This window comes from Cebidichthys violaceus, unplaced genomic scaffold, assembly GCF_023349555.1.
Source record: "Cebidichthys violaceus isolate CVI_PGR_0920_01 unplaced genomic scaffold, fCebVio1.0.p SCAF_11, whole genome shotgun sequence".
In the NCBI taxonomy this organism is placed as follows: Eukaryota; Metazoa; Chordata; class Actinopteri; order Perciformes; family Stichaeidae; genus Cebidichthys; species Cebidichthys violaceus.
This window is the reverse complement of record NW_027176274.1, coordinates 13,268,197-13,283,756: the sequence shown is the minus strand read 5'-3', so window position 1 is coordinate 13,283,756 and position 15,560 is coordinate 13,268,197. Positions and strand designations below refer to the sequence as shown.

Sequence of the window (15,560 nt, the reverse complement as noted above, 5' to 3'; positions counted from 1 at the left end):
TTTATTTACGTTATCATAATTTGGAATCATATTATCAGTATACATGGCCAGGATATGAACTTTGGTGTTTTAATTAATTAGGCCTATATGTTTCCTCATCAGATTCAAATGTCATGGTAGTCCTTTATTTAAAAAACCTACTCTTCAGTTGTTTAACAAAAAAATCACCAATAATTCCACTCAGTAACTAACATGCTGTGTATCCTCCATCGAATTTTAGTTTTGACATTCCTCGTGATTCCTTCAGGCTGTTCATCTGTATAACTAGGCCAGGAGTTTGAAATCAAGTATTTTGATTACTTGCAACAGGACTGCAGTATTGGTCCGCTAGGGGGCCCTCGGTTAAAGCTGTGTGGCTCTATTTAGCCCCTCCCTACACATATTCCCCAAAACATTTTGCCCTGTTTGTGAACCACATTTATCATATTGAAGGTATTAAAACTGAATTTGAACACAGTTCCTCTCCACAACATCTCAATAGTGTGCAGGGGCCACCTAATGACCGTTACCAATCCAGTACCTGGTCCCTCTGGGTATGGGGTCCTAGGTGTGGTTTGCAGGGGTAGTTATCCTTTACCCAGTTCTTAATCCTGCCTTGTTTTGCAATAGTACAGTTCTTGTGTCTATGCTATGTGATGGCTATATTGATGCACATGACTGTGGTTGACCATTTTGTTCTTGCAGACTTGTAAAGAATAAGCAGACATACTGTGATATTCAGTGACAAAACAATGGCCTGTCCACAATTAATTTTCTTTAATACGTCATCCTGACTCCTGCGTTTATGGAATCATAGATTTGTACTGTTGCATTTTTGTTAATCTGCTATCAAATATTATGAGAACAAACAGATGTCTGTAGATATGATGATGGTGTTTTGTAAATGGTTTGCATGTTATGTTTTTAACCGTTATTGGTTGAATTTTCTAAAATGAAATGCCGAAATGGGTCAAGTTTACTAATAAACATATTTTGATGAAACCAAATTGGTCTTGTTTGTGGCTTTAATCATTTGACCAAGGGCATGACTTTGTTTTTAAATGTCTCATTCATGTCTTACATAATGTTGATCCCTGCATATCACTATTTAAAAAAAAAGGAATACAATAATAAAGTGGTATGTAAAAAGCATGAATATTCTAAATTATTGTCAGTAGCAAAGATAATTTGGATCCTATGGCACCATGTGTATATTTCATGCTTTAATAAGAAAGTGATAATGCACACTTAATTTACATTTATATAAACAATCACACTTGGTGGTCCTAAATATAACACTGACCTTGTTTTGGTTCCACACCTTAATAACAGACCCCTGCAGTCAAGGAATAGTAGGTTACATAGTTACTTTACCTCGGACCATTTCAAATCTCCACGTTTAAATGCAAAATTGTAACTCAAAATGTATTGCATGCTTTAACCAGCGGGTTTAGAGGTAGAGGGTGCTACACGTGTATATGTACAGTATGAAAGCGACTCTTGTTTTGAAAGTCACGCTAAAGACGGAAATGACCTATATTGACAAATATCCGGTTATTGTGTTCTGCCTTCAAAATAAAGGCAGTCATTTTTTTAAGTATCGTTCGAAAGTATTTAAAAAGTGCAGCTGAATCGGACGTTTCACAGTTTACGTTCCGCGACTCATAAAAGACTGAAAACCAGCAATATTTTTCATAAAAGTATCTGATTTCAACGACAGCTTAATGATAACGGACACAAGACCAGTTTTCATAGACGAATAGTACCAAAGACAATTATTATTTATCTACATTTGTACGGTTATAATGATAGTTTTAGGGCATCTAGAACAGGCGAACAGTACAATTTAACGTGTGTCCATTAACCAAATAAAAACAGTACAGTGAGCATGCTAGACTATAAATAATATCCTCATATAACCATACATGATAATATGAGGATACAATTGTCTAACAGGAGTCTTTTGACAAATACACCGCAAACCAGTACAACACTAAACTATGAATTCTAAAACCAACACCGTTGAATCGACACACTTCCAGAGACAGTGTCAACAAAAACTACATCATGTTTTATGTACGCAATATATGAGCTTCACGAAGATAGCATTTACTGCAGGGACATTGCATTTGATTACATTAGATTGCACAGTTGTCAGTAAACTACATATTCGTAGATTACACATTTATTGTGAAGGAGAGGAGACGGAAGTCTTGTCGTTGTTGCTGCAGGTTGAGCACAGGCGAGCCAAGATGGCAGAGTACCTGGCGTCCATTTTTGGGACAGAGAAAGATAAGTAAGTAGTTAACGTTTATTTTGTTTATTGTTAAGCCATTGTGTTATCTCATTCTGCTTAGGTCCTCTTTGGCTAGTAGCACCATGTACAGCAGTGTTTTCAGTCTGTAGCAGTGAACGTTACACCGGCTCACGCGACCAACAGCTAAGCTAGTGCTAGCACGCTAGTGTTAGCATGCTAGCTAACGTTTGTAAAATACCGCGCTGCGACTGCTAGCTCCTCAACATCTGGGGGCTGAGCAGTGCTAGGATGGTCTGAAAAAAACCAACCATACAGGGTTACTTTTTCTGAATTAAAATAAATCACTTTACAAATAAAATATTATTTAAACTGATACACTAACTAGCATCTACCCCTGAGTTAGCTAACGATAGTTAGCCACTTTATGAAGCCCATTGAAACCTTTGTTTCCGTGGGATACACGCGAGTAACGTTATTTAACGAAGATTCTCACTCTGTTATTAAGCGGCTTAAAGGGGAACTACGCCAAATTTTTGAAATTCATACATATTATTTCTTTTGCCCGAGGTAGTACAAAAACATATATTTATAATCATGAATAACTCTCTTCCAGAGTGCTAAAACTCTTTTAAAAATGTGACGTAATCAAGTATAAAAATGGAACTGTCAGAGACAATGATTTGGGAAATATGTTATAGACACTGAGAACATTTACTAATGTTCTTAGTAAATGGGTACATTTTCTATTTAAGAACTGAGAACACTGCAATAGAATTAAGCTCAGTTAGGTAGTAATAAGAAAACAAACATACTGGGGGTCAGTTTATGTATGTAATGTTGACATTAACAACATTTTGTGGATTCGTAGGCCGTGTAAATAACATTGTAAATCTTAATTGAGGCAGTGTTTCCCATTAAGGGGTTCTATTTATTTGGTTCAATCTTTGTTTCTTTTAATCTATGTATATCATCTAAAATACATTTTGCTTTAGTTCAACCCAGCTCAAATTAAAATTGATTAATTGAATATTCAATTGAAAGAAAATTAATTGGCCACTTTCTCTGTAATTGATTTATCGTAATAGTCCTTGTTCAAGCAAAGAAGAGACTACTCCCTGCAAGTCAGATTACACTTTTCCAACAATAGCAACAAAGTCTAGAGAATGACTATATTTTTACCTCATCTTCATTGTTTTCTCCTCTTCCCTAGGGTCAATTGCTCCTTTTATTTCAAAATTGGAGCTTGTCGACATGGCGACCGCTGCTCCAGATTACACAATAAGCCGACATTCAGCCAGGTAAGACTGTAAATTCTTTTGTTATAAAGTTTCCCAAAATACACCGATAAAGGGAAAACAATATTTTTCTCATTTGTATGGGAATTATGGGAAGATTTAGGTCTGAAAGGGTCGGCAGTGGCTGTGCGGTTTGTTCTTTGTTCGATCCCCACCTCCTACTGTCCAGAGTCATTGGGAAGGTATAAAAAGAACCCTAAGTTGCTCCTCAGGCGCCTCACAGCAGCCCACTACTCCTAAATGCTTAGGATAGGTCAAATTTCATGTATGTACCTACATGTATATGTCCATTATAATAAAGGTTATAGGTTTTATAGGGTTAATGTTTAGTTTAAGGGTTTATCTTAACCAAGTGTCAACCCCTGCCACTGCGAAATGAATAAATGTCGAAGTGCCAAAAACTGCAGTTCCTTAAATGGCCACTTGAGGCTGGCTCAGATAGCGAGTCAATCCTCATAGACCCCCATGTTAAGATGCCCAACCATACAGCAGAAATAAACGTTTACAGCCTGGTGCAAAAACGACTGATATCCCTGTTCATGACAACTGTACAGGGAATACATTTTTATATAACATAACCGTTTAAATTATATTGAGGCTTGAAGTTGAACGTATTCAAGGGCGTGGCCGCTTTGAGTGACAGGCGAGTGCCGTATCAGGTCGCTAGCTGTCTGATTCTGCACATTTTTGGATTTGCCTTGATGGCGAGTCCCTTTTGAGCTTCACAATGGCTCTTCAGAAACTTATGAATGATGTCACAGTGACCATGTCCATATTTTATACAGTCTATGATCTTAACATCATAATAAATCTATAGCTGTTTGTGGCCCTTTAAGTTGGGGGCCCCTGGTCCAGGTTTTCTACTTAACCTCATGCTAAATTCTGCCCCTGGTGTTTTTGAACCCATGGAAGAGCAGTGTTGAGTTTGAGGTTCTATGTGTGAGTGTTTTTTGAGAAAGCTGCAAGGAGTAACTCCACAAGCCAAGTATTTGTTCTGAACAGGCACTGCACCAGTTTACAAAAATGAAGCACTGAAAACGTTGTGCTTTTTCTGCTTATTTGTATGAACTCAGTCAGCATAGGATTGCAGAAAATATTTCCATTGTGTCTTTGATATTTTCTTGTTTCATTTGAAATCTGACTTTTGTATTTTAGAATCTGTTATTTTCTTTTAGTTATTGCTATTTGACATTGTTTTGTTCTATTCTTATATTTATTCTGTTCTATTATTATACACATGTTGTCAGTACCAAAGAAGGCACTGCATGTCGATACCCACTCCTGATTCAAACAAATCATCCCAATAATTTGCTTCTTTTTTTCAGACGATTGCCCTTCTGAACATTTACCGGAACCCTCAGAACAGTGCCCAGTCTGCTGATGGTCTGACCTGTGAGTGTGTTTCTATACCTTCTATATCTATAGAGAAGCAGAGGTGTGCACAGTATTCTTGAGGTGTAAGAGGGAGACCAATATGTTAGTAAACGGCCTCACTGTTGAAAGGATGACTCTCCAATAGGAACTTGTTTTCCAACCAGTTCTGGAAAAGCAAAGACTTGTTTTTATATTTTTTATAACAATTGTTCCAAAATATATATTTATGCGGGGAGAAGTTGTGTTTATAAATTAGGACATTACGGTGCTGCCAGACTGAACTTGGTGAGATAGACAGGACTTTTACCGCCTATTTATTTTCTGTGATAGGAGTTGTGTAAATTGCATTATGGGTTTACAGGTAGTAACGACCAGGTTGGGGAAAAAAAGCAAATGGTAACCTGAAAGGAGTCAAATCCGAGGTCCCTGTTACACACATACTTTCTTAAAGAAATGATAAACTATATCCATATATTGTTGTTTGATTATAATTTTTTCTTATCATCACTAGGTGCCATCAGTGACATGGAGATGCAGGAGCACTATGACGAGTTTTTTGAGGTACGTTGTGAATGTCTCATGAGGGCCGGTCTGCCTCGCACTCTGACTGCCACTCTGCAGCTGCTACATTTTCTTTAACTTTTATTTGAGGGAATAATGCTTCATGCTAATTTGCTTTCTAGTGGAGAGTTAGATGAGATGATTGATACCAAAATACAGTAGATATGTACTAGCAGTCAGTTAGCTCAATAGCTAGCTTTGCTCTGTCCACCTATATTAGAGTATGCTTACCAGCACCTCTAAAGCTCACTAGTTAACTATTTTTATATATATATATATATATATATATATATATATATATTATGTCTTGTTTCTTTATTGCATACAAAGTGTAAAAACAAGAATTCGCCGTTTTATTGGGGGTTCAGTGTCTAGCAGAGACTCCAATAGTCCGGTACATAACAGAAACATGTAGTTTTAACTCCTCTGTTTTTGTATGAATTTAATAAAGGAGATATATTATAATGATAAGTGAGCTTTAGAGGTGCTGGTAGGTGGATTTTGTTACCATTTGACAGAGCCAGACTAGATGTTTACCCCCGTTTCCAGTCTTTGCTCTTAGCTAAGCTAATTAGCTTCTGTCTGTAGCCTCAATTTTACCATACAGACATTAGTGGTGGCAATCGTCTCATCAAACACTCTTAACAGAAAGCAAACAAGCATTTTCCCAAAATGTCAAACTATTCCTTTAATGGACTGTTACTCAACATTGCAACAAATACATCACGTTACACTTCACTTTTCACTTTCAGGAGGTCTTCACTGAGATGGAGGAGAAGTACGGAGAGGTGGAGGAGATGAACGTATGTGACAACCTCGGGGACCACCTAGTAGGAAATGTGTATGTGAAGGTGGGTGTCTGAGTCTAAAAGCCGCATATGGTACCACTGCTGAAATGCCATGTTGTTTAGCTTGGATCCAGAGCCGGTGGTTTTCATCTCTTCACTGTCTCTTGATGGTCCTTCATAGTTCCGTTATGAAGAGGACGCTGAGAAGGCTGTGATAGACCTGAATAATCGGTGGTTTAACGGACAGCCCATCCATGCTGAGCTCTCCCCCGTCACAGACTTCAGAGAAGCCTGCTGTCGTCAATATGAAATGGGGTGAGTGCTACGTGAAACAATGTGCTCAATGATACACTCAACCATCTCACACACTAAATATACTAATTGCTTATCATTGATGCTCCATATTGGCAGATACAGATTCCTTTGTTGTTTGATTGTAGTGGCTGGTCTACCAGGCTCCAGACTATTTATTTTGTGCCTTTGTCCCAAAAACTGTTTCAACCGCTCTGAAGTCGGTAAACCATCACACATTCTAAAGGTTATCCTTTTACCGTGTTATAGTATTTATAGTACCAACTCTACATTTTACGAGATTACATGTGAACACATCATGATAACGTCATAAATTACCATCGCCCAATACTCATTTTCACAGATCAGAGCCTGAACACATCATAATGTCCGTTAGCAATGCTGCCACCATCCTCTCAGTTTAAACACGGACTGGTTGTTTACAAAAGAACATTATCAGAGATCAGTGACTAGAAAAGCATAAATGATGTCCTGATTGCATATTTTACTGATTATCAGCGGATAACGATCGTTTTTTGATTATTGTACTCCATTGAGCAGTGACCTCGTTCTTGGGTCAAACACCGCCTGTTATCATAGCTGTGATTTATAAGTTCTGACCTAAAGCTTTCGTTAACAGCCTCTACAGTATGTAGCACATGTCTGTGGCTGCTGTGTGAAACTTGTTTGCCATCATCAGTCCTACACCTCAGACGTCACGTCCTGTCTTGCTCTTCTCTGCTGTAACTGATCAGCGTTGCTTTCTCTCCACAGGGAATGCACTCGTGGTGGCTTCTGTAACTTCATGCATCTGAAGCCCATCTCACGTGAACTGAGGAGAGAGCTCTACGGGCGCCGGAGGAAGGGGTACGAACACCTTCATTGTTTGTTTTGTTTTTTTTACATTCAGGCACTTAACTGAACCTGCATACATAGTTGTTTTTATAACAATTAACAATCGGCCATCCTTCAATTCCACAGCCGCCACAGGTCCCGGTCTCGATCGAGAGAGAGGCGCTCTCGCTCGAGGGACAGGGGTCGGGGAGGTGGAGGTGGAGGAGGAGGTGGCGGCGGCGGAGGTGGTGGTGGAGGAGGTGGAGGTGGCCGTGACCACGAGAGACGTCGCTCCAGAGACAGAGAGCGTTCCGGACGATTCTGAACCACAAGCCATGACTACTTGTCTTTCCCTCCCCGTATCAATCCCTAGTCTATCTTTTTTTTAAAAGTTTGTACCCTTTCAGATCTATTCTAGGACTAATTGAAAGGTACCTGATTTTGACGCTGTGACAGCATTGATGATCTTGTTTTTTTCTTGATTTCTGAAAATGACTTTCACCTCATTAAATTTCACATTTTTACTTAACCTGACTGATTCATGAATTGTACCTGATATTACAAAGCCTAAATCATTTTCTCACATGCTGGCTACGCCTGATGGAACACAGTAAGAACTAAATGTGCACACTGACGATTATAACACTGTACATTATAGTTTTTAACCAACTCATTTAATTGCTCAGAGGTCAGTTTTTCAGTTATCGGTTACAGATAACAGCATTCTGGGATTTGAACCTCAGTCACTTAAAACAGAAGGCAGCACAGATATTAAAGTCTTAGCACTTTTAAAAAGAGCACCAGGTATTTATTGTGAACACATGGCACCAACCAAGAGGAGTTCAAGCATAAAATCCTTTAATTACAAACAAACACAACTGCTATGTTTTCTATTACTGAACATTTCCTGAAGGGACTGTTTATTCTACTTTTACATTTGAGTTTTATACTGAATTATAGATCATTCTCATGATTTAAGTGATTAATAGAGAAAAAAAATACACTGAAAGACAAACAGTGCAAGCCGTTAACAAAAGATTATTCAAATTGCTGTAAAATCCTATTAACCACATGGCACAGAGGTATAGAGAGTCATTCTTTACTTATTAGGCAATGTGGTGCCAATCCAGCTCCTCAATGGTAAGGACCTTATTGTTTAATTGCAAAGTAACACCATATTAGCTATAAGTTAGATATGAGCAACAACTACACCTTTCTCTTCTCTTCACCTGGTTCACTGTGCCTGAGCCCCGGACACGATGAGACTCAAGACACCGAGCAGACGAGACTGACTGAGAAAGAAGGTTTGAGTGCTCAGGTTGATTTAAACTGAGATGTGGGTCGGTCCTGTCGGTTCTGTCGGTTTTTTAACTCAGCCGCTGGTGTCTCGTCTGACAGACAGGTGAGTACGAGGCTCTTCAATCAACACGCAGCGTTTAACATGAAATGCTGTTCAATTTAAAGGTCCGAGTTACACAGACTGTAACATTGCATTCTTTATTTTTTATTTAATTTAAATTATTTAAAATTAGTTGCCAATACCAACAGACGTCTGGGGCAACATTTAAAAAAAAAAAAAAAAAAAAGTCTTGCTATTGATATTATGAATTAATATGAAATGTATGCCTATACATTATTATTTAGGATAGTTGTCTGATGTACATATCTTTTCCAATCCGTCAAATAATGTGAAATTAAATTAAATGATAGGTGAAATTATTTAAACTAGCTATATATAATAAAATGTAAGTAGAAACCATTAAAAGACAAGCAGAAATAAACGTCATTATCAATGAATCTGTTATTAATTTATCTGTTATGATATTCTTATATTATCATTTGTTCCATGAAGATAAAAGTGTAATATGTGAAGACAAAGCTAATGTACTGAAATAGTATTTGTCAGCAGCTGTCCAAAGATGTTAAGTTTAACATCATAGAAGACTACAAAAAGCAGCAGATATTCATATTTGAAAGGCCAAATGCAGCAGATTTTTGGCAATATTTGCCTAAAAATTATGAAACTATTGGTAAATTAGTTTCAGATTATTATCTCTTGATAAAATTAGGATTATCGATTAATCAACTATAGCTCCAGCTCTAATAAATGTGTAGCCCAGGCTTCACTGAAAACATTTTGACATGTTACAGTAGAAAAAAAACGACAGGTATAAATAGTCAAATTAAAGATCAGTAATTAGCTCATTATTCCGTGACTCATCAGACAGTGTTTGTTTGCATATATAGGCTACATTCATCCCACCAGATCAGAGACTCTAGTTAGTGGACACGAGTAAAAGACACATTTTAATGGTCCGGCAGTTTATCAAGAAGAAACAAGGGAATTACCCACAATTCATAGCAATGTGACGTTAAATACGGTGGAAGCCTGAAATGTAAAAAAAAAAAAGACTAATAAAGAGGACGACACATGGGTGTTCAGCCTGGCATATCAAATATACACAGACACATTAAGGATTAAAGATGGAACATAAATACACATGAAAGTGGAGGAATGAAAGCAGAGACTACGATACACAACTGGTTTATTCATCAAACATTTCATTTAGTTATTGAAGCTGTTTTGACAAAAACAAGTAAACAGATTATTTGACAAGCCTGGAGGATGTTCAACTCAGGGAGTAAAAAGTATGAAACAAATATCCACATTTGTACATGTTATGGCGTAATGTTACTGTCGTGGATGAGGAAGTCCCAGCATCATACGCCATGAAGAAATATATATTTGGGCAGTGCAGACTTGCTAATCAAATGAGGTCTGTGAGCAACTTCCAGCCTCTACTGTCACGACCCCTTGATTTATATGCCAAGTGTGTGTCCGTCCTTTCTGCAGGTCTGAATGCAAATGCCCCCTTCCTGTCTTTTGTTTCCGTTTGTAATTGCATTACGTATGATCATGGTCTTCCCCTTGCTCTCAATCCTTATTAATAGTAACACCTGTCCCATCTCCCTGCAGGTGAGCCATGCCTTCTGTTTCTGGAAGTACATGTTGGGGAGATGTTACCCAATATTAAAATACTCTGATAAGCACAACCTGTAACTCTTACAGTTTGTATACATTGTGTATACAGAGAGGCTAAGAGACGCTCTTTACTCCTAACAACAGCATTATTGTTCTCCTTCCTGGAAAGTTGAGACGTCTCAGTGTGCAGTTAGCAGACTGGAAGTGATTTTAGATCAGCAGCAGTAAATTAGAGCGTGGAGTGTTACCTGGTAAACAGTCTTTGGGTACAAGGCTAAGAAAGACTTCTTTCAGGTAATGAGGCATGCTGACGTATTATATTGATGCATGCACGCGGAACATCCGTCGCTGCTTTTATCAAGGGCTTGTTTATACGGCTGTGTGCCCGTTGGCTTCCTGCTTAAGAAGAAAAGGCTGCTGTTAAGAAAGGAACATTAAGGTATCATGTAGCTTGAGGCCTTTTATGTTGGCAGCGGTGTGACTGTCACACAAAATTAAACTTGTTGTTCTTTTGGCCAACAGAGCAAAGCACAGAGAACAATCAGGTTTGGTGCTACATTAAAGGGACAGTGTGTAGCATTTAGGGGAATCTGTTGGAAGAAATGGAATATAAAAATGATTAAGTATGTTTTGTTTAGTGTATAATCACCTGTAAATAAGAATTGTAGTGTTTCCGTTGCCTTAGAATGAGCAGTTAATATCTTCATACAGAGGGGGACCTCTTCACGGAGCCAGTCGCCTTGTTTCTACAGTAGCCCAGAACGGACAAACCATTCACTGGCTCTAGATAGGGCCATTTGTATTTTTGTGTTAGTCATCCTAAATCTCTGACAAGCTTGGCACATGGGAGAAGTTTCAGTTGGTTGCAATCTGCAACCTCACCACTAAACGCCGCCAGATCCGACACACTGCACTGCAAAGTATTTATTTGATTTCAGCACAGCACCTCCTCAGTTGCATCGTCTCAAAATGGCAACCCGGTGAGATTTTTGGGTTCAGTGAGGATGAAACCTGTCAGAGGCATCAGTTTAAGCCTCCTCAGAAAAAACTCTTTCACATGATGGGGATTAATTACTCCCTAGTTCACTCCAGATTTAATTGCAGCCACCCTAAACTAGTTGGCAGGTGTGTTGGTACGCTTGCAGTTGTGAGTTTGTGTATGAGAGACCTTTGGAAGACTCCACACTGCCCAAGTAAAATGTCCAAAATAAAGAAGTGTAGTCCGGTGTGGACCTTTTTTCACAGCAGACATTTTGTAGGAAAAGCACAGGTGTTACTACTAACATCAGCAATGGCTCCGTTCTGTCCCAGTAAATCATGACAGCGTGACAGTAAGCTGCGGAAGGAGCAATAAGGGCCCTGAAACTTACACACGTGCTATTTGTTCTACTGCGACATGCCTTCAGAGAAACAAGGCCTTCCAGTTGTAGTGTAGGTATGCTGGTATACTAGCTTAACTTTAGTGTGTAACGCTGCCATCCCATAATAAGAGCAGTATTTGTTGTGTGATGGATTTTGTCGGATATGTCTTTCTAAAATACATTACCTACCCTTGCCTTAAAGATGATTTAACTCACAGAAGAAATGTTGATGTTGGGAAAAAGGAAGGAAGTGATTCAAAATTCCAAACAGTGATTCAAAATGAAATAATGCAGAATTTATATATCACAGGATTATTTCAGATTCTAAATCAAACTAAAACACACTCAGAGACAGTATTTGTATTTATTTATTTATTTATTTATGACAAGTGCGAGTTCTTCATACATACACAACCTCCAGTTTTTAACAAAATAATAATAATGTCAAAACCTTTAAGTCAGCTTCCACTATTCATTTTTATCATTCAAGTTAACTCAATTATATCATTATAGAATCACAAATGTTCCTCAATTTGCATATTTTGCATATTATGTTGGTAGCTTGGTAGAGTTTTAACATATATATAATTACAAAAATAAACAGCAGTAGAAGATGATTTAACACAATTTCTAACATGTGTCACATCCTCTTCTGGTATTAATCCCAATATTTGTGTTTCCACAGTGTGACTCTGGGAACCATTCTGTCCGGGAAGGTTGAACCCTGAGATGCTGCCAGCAAGGTGCTCTGCAAGCATCACAAACAGATCAGTAGTAACACATGCAGTGTATGCATACTGCACACACTACATACATTCAAGGTTAACATATGGACATGTTTGTCTAATCTTCCTACGCTTGTGTTCTCAGATGCACCTGACGGACAACCTGGGGAAGCTGTCCCATATCCACTTCGCCCTGGTGGTGCATGATCGGACTCAGTGTAAGATACTTGATTCTTTTCAAAAAGAGAAAATTCTGGTGTGAATGTGATTAAATTGCTTCTTCATTTTCTTTGTTTTTCCCACTTTAAAGGTGGTCGTAGGCAGATTTTGTTATGACCAATAGCTGTTTCCTTGTTTGCAGTCTTTATGCCAAGCCCACCGCCTGCTGGGGGCTTATATTCAACAGACAAATATGTTAGTGGCATCCATGTTTTCATCTAACTCTCCCCCAGAAGGTTAATAAGCAAGTGTTGCTTGAAGATAAGAGGAAGTTGTATTTCACTGTGTCCTCTTTGTTAGCTACAGAAATGTTGTGACTTTGTAAGTGTTTCCATAATAAATGTACAACCACTCTGAAATGTAATTTATGTGTTATTATTATGTTATTCTGCTCTTCAATGTTTGGTGGGAAATGTCAGTGGTACCTTCAGTCTATACTGTCTCTCTCTCCGGATAAGGCTGATGGGTCAACTTGTCAGAGGCAGATGGTGTTTGGCGTTGTGACACCTATTGACCTCCTCAACCACATCACCATACGAGAGGAAGGATCGCTAGTTGTCTGAAAGCCTGCTGTCAGACGCAGCGTCTCCGTGATCACTTCCTGTTGAAGAAGAGGACAACACGGTCTGCTTACCAAGAGGCAGCACATGAGCACCTGCAGCTCTGAATCACATTTATTGTGTTTTCGCGGCTACATCTGTGGAGATTCACTGACTTTGGTTCCAAGAATACAAAACATATTATTATTCAAAGCAAAGAATTATTCTTTTTTTTTTAATGTTATGGAGGAGATTTTTAGATAAATGCAGTGTGATAGAAGAGTAACCTTTCTTAAAAGAAAAAACTCATGTCCTCGTTTGGTTATTGTCACATGTAGTGTCTCAAACGACCAGAGGGGGGCAGCACTGACCCACTGCAGCCACACAGGCATTAGGATGTGACAGTACAGATCTCTATTTAAACACACTGTACTGAATATTCAATTCCTCATGAAATCATTGAGTTCAGTGGAATTTAAAGGGCCACGCTGTCTTTAGTCAGTAACAGCATTTATTCTTCATACAACTCAATGCTTTGGTTTTGATACTATACCTCAGAGCAAATAGGGAAAAATTGTCTTTATGATACTAATTGTAGAGATTCTTATAGGTGCAATGTGTAAGATCTGGCCACATGTGCCAAAGAAATAGGGGGCAGCATTTCTTCTCTACTACTTGGTTCATAATCTAAATTTACAGTGATAAACAAAAGAAAAAACCTACTAACAGCAGAGCAAGAATACACAAAATTTAACCAAACTGCGGAAACTCTTGGAGCCAATCAAAACAACACCGCTTTCTTATAATCTTCTCAAATAGTTATGTTAGCCATCTTTGTGTTTACTGTGCCAGTAATTGGGGGCTACATATGGCCCGTGAACGCGTTGATAGTTTGTTTATTGGATTAAATCCAAAATGGCAGAAATAAGAAAAGGACCCGTGTTTTTTTTCCGTCCTCCCCGCCACCAGGAAACTACTTCACCGGGAATTAAGTGGGCGGCTGCTCCGTTAGCAGTTAGCTCAAATTCCGCCTGCACAAACTCTTATTGGCGAGAGTCACAGCATTCTGGTGGAGCGCTGGGTCCAACCTGTGTAATGGCAACAACAGAAACTACAGTTTCACTATCGCCTCTTGAGGTACAAGTAGTACTACAAGACAGGACAGGCCGGGGCTAGCTGGTTAGCATTCTCATTTCAATAGATATCTCTGCAACACAATACTTAGATGTCTTTGACATAACAATGTAACCTCTTCACATAGGTTAATATTGGTTAACTTTTTAAACAAAAATTCTGTCAATATCTTACACGTTGCCCCTTTAATGAGAAAACAGATTAAAGAGGCAAAAAAACATTTAAGTGGGAAGAGAAGGTGTGAGGTCATAATGTCACATTACAGCATGTTCCTTTAATACGATTGATTTGATTATGACTTAGATCAGTTCAACCACTTTTAGTTAACTTCATCCAATATATTTTTATTGTGATCATTTTGGCTCAAGTTACTGATTTTACTCCAAATTGTAGTTTTTGAAGACGCTCAGAAGCAAATGTGGGCTTTCTTCACTGTAGTTGACAGACTTTGGATAGCTTTTGTGTAGCTGACATTAATGAGACAGATTTCCATGTCATAGCATACATGTTAATTGAAACTGTGTCATTTCAATTTTGTGTTGCATGTGTGTTTTGTATATGTATGAAAATAAAAACTCCAGCAAATAATAGCATGATTGGTTGTTGAGTTATTCAATTCAGTTCTGAACATATGACATCCTCTCTCCTTGGACCCTCGCATCGCATCAGGAAGAATTCCCTAAATCTTTTCCATTAAATTAAGCAGCTCTTTCTCCGTTGAGTACTTCCTCGGTGCATTATATCCTTTCACGTCCAGAAATGCTGTTTTGCAAGGACTTTTCTTAACTTTTTCTTTGAAATTTGTTTTTCCTTGTCCCATCAGGAAAAAATGGATAGCATTTCAAATAACTTACCAGCCCCAGTGTCACTGAATATTGATTTCACACAGGGTGACACACAGCGTACTGAACTAGAAACTGAAACCATCAAATTCATTATTGAACAGGGCCACTCTAAAGGGGGAAACTAGTCATATAGCACAACCAATATGATAGAAGGTGGAAAACACATCATACTGTCCTTGACTGTCCATGCACAAATTAAAATATCAAAACTTCCACCTTCACAGATAACTCAGTTCAACTCAGGCAACAAAACCTTAGTAAGGTTTAGGAATAGATCGTTGTTTGGGCTAAAAAAACCACGGAAGTGCCGTTACGGAAGTATGCAAGACGGCCTCCTGACTGCAATATTCAATGATGGGAAAATGCCTTAAAATC

At 38.4% G+C, this 15,560-nt stretch overlaps 1 protein-coding gene across 1 annotated transcript; it reads left to right on the top strand.

Annotated features, from left to right (window-relative positions):
- The first annotated feature begins 2,195 nt into the window (after nt 1-2,195).
- u2af1 (U2 small nuclear RNA auxiliary factor 1) lies at nt 2,196-7,908 on the top strand. Its single transcript, XM_068735535.1, has 8 exons — nt 2,196-2,275; nt 3,447-3,534; nt 4,857-4,923; nt 5,417-5,466; nt 6,219-6,317; nt 6,436-6,569; nt 7,320-7,412; nt 7,527-7,908. The coding sequence occupies exons 1-8, from the start codon at nt 2,232-2,234 to the stop codon at nt 7,702-7,704; spliced, it is 753 nt and encodes a 250-aa protein (XP_068591636.1). The 5' UTR covers nt 2,196-2,231; the 3' UTR covers nt 7,705-7,908.
- The last annotated feature ends 7,652 nt before the right edge of the window (nt 7,909-15,560 follow it).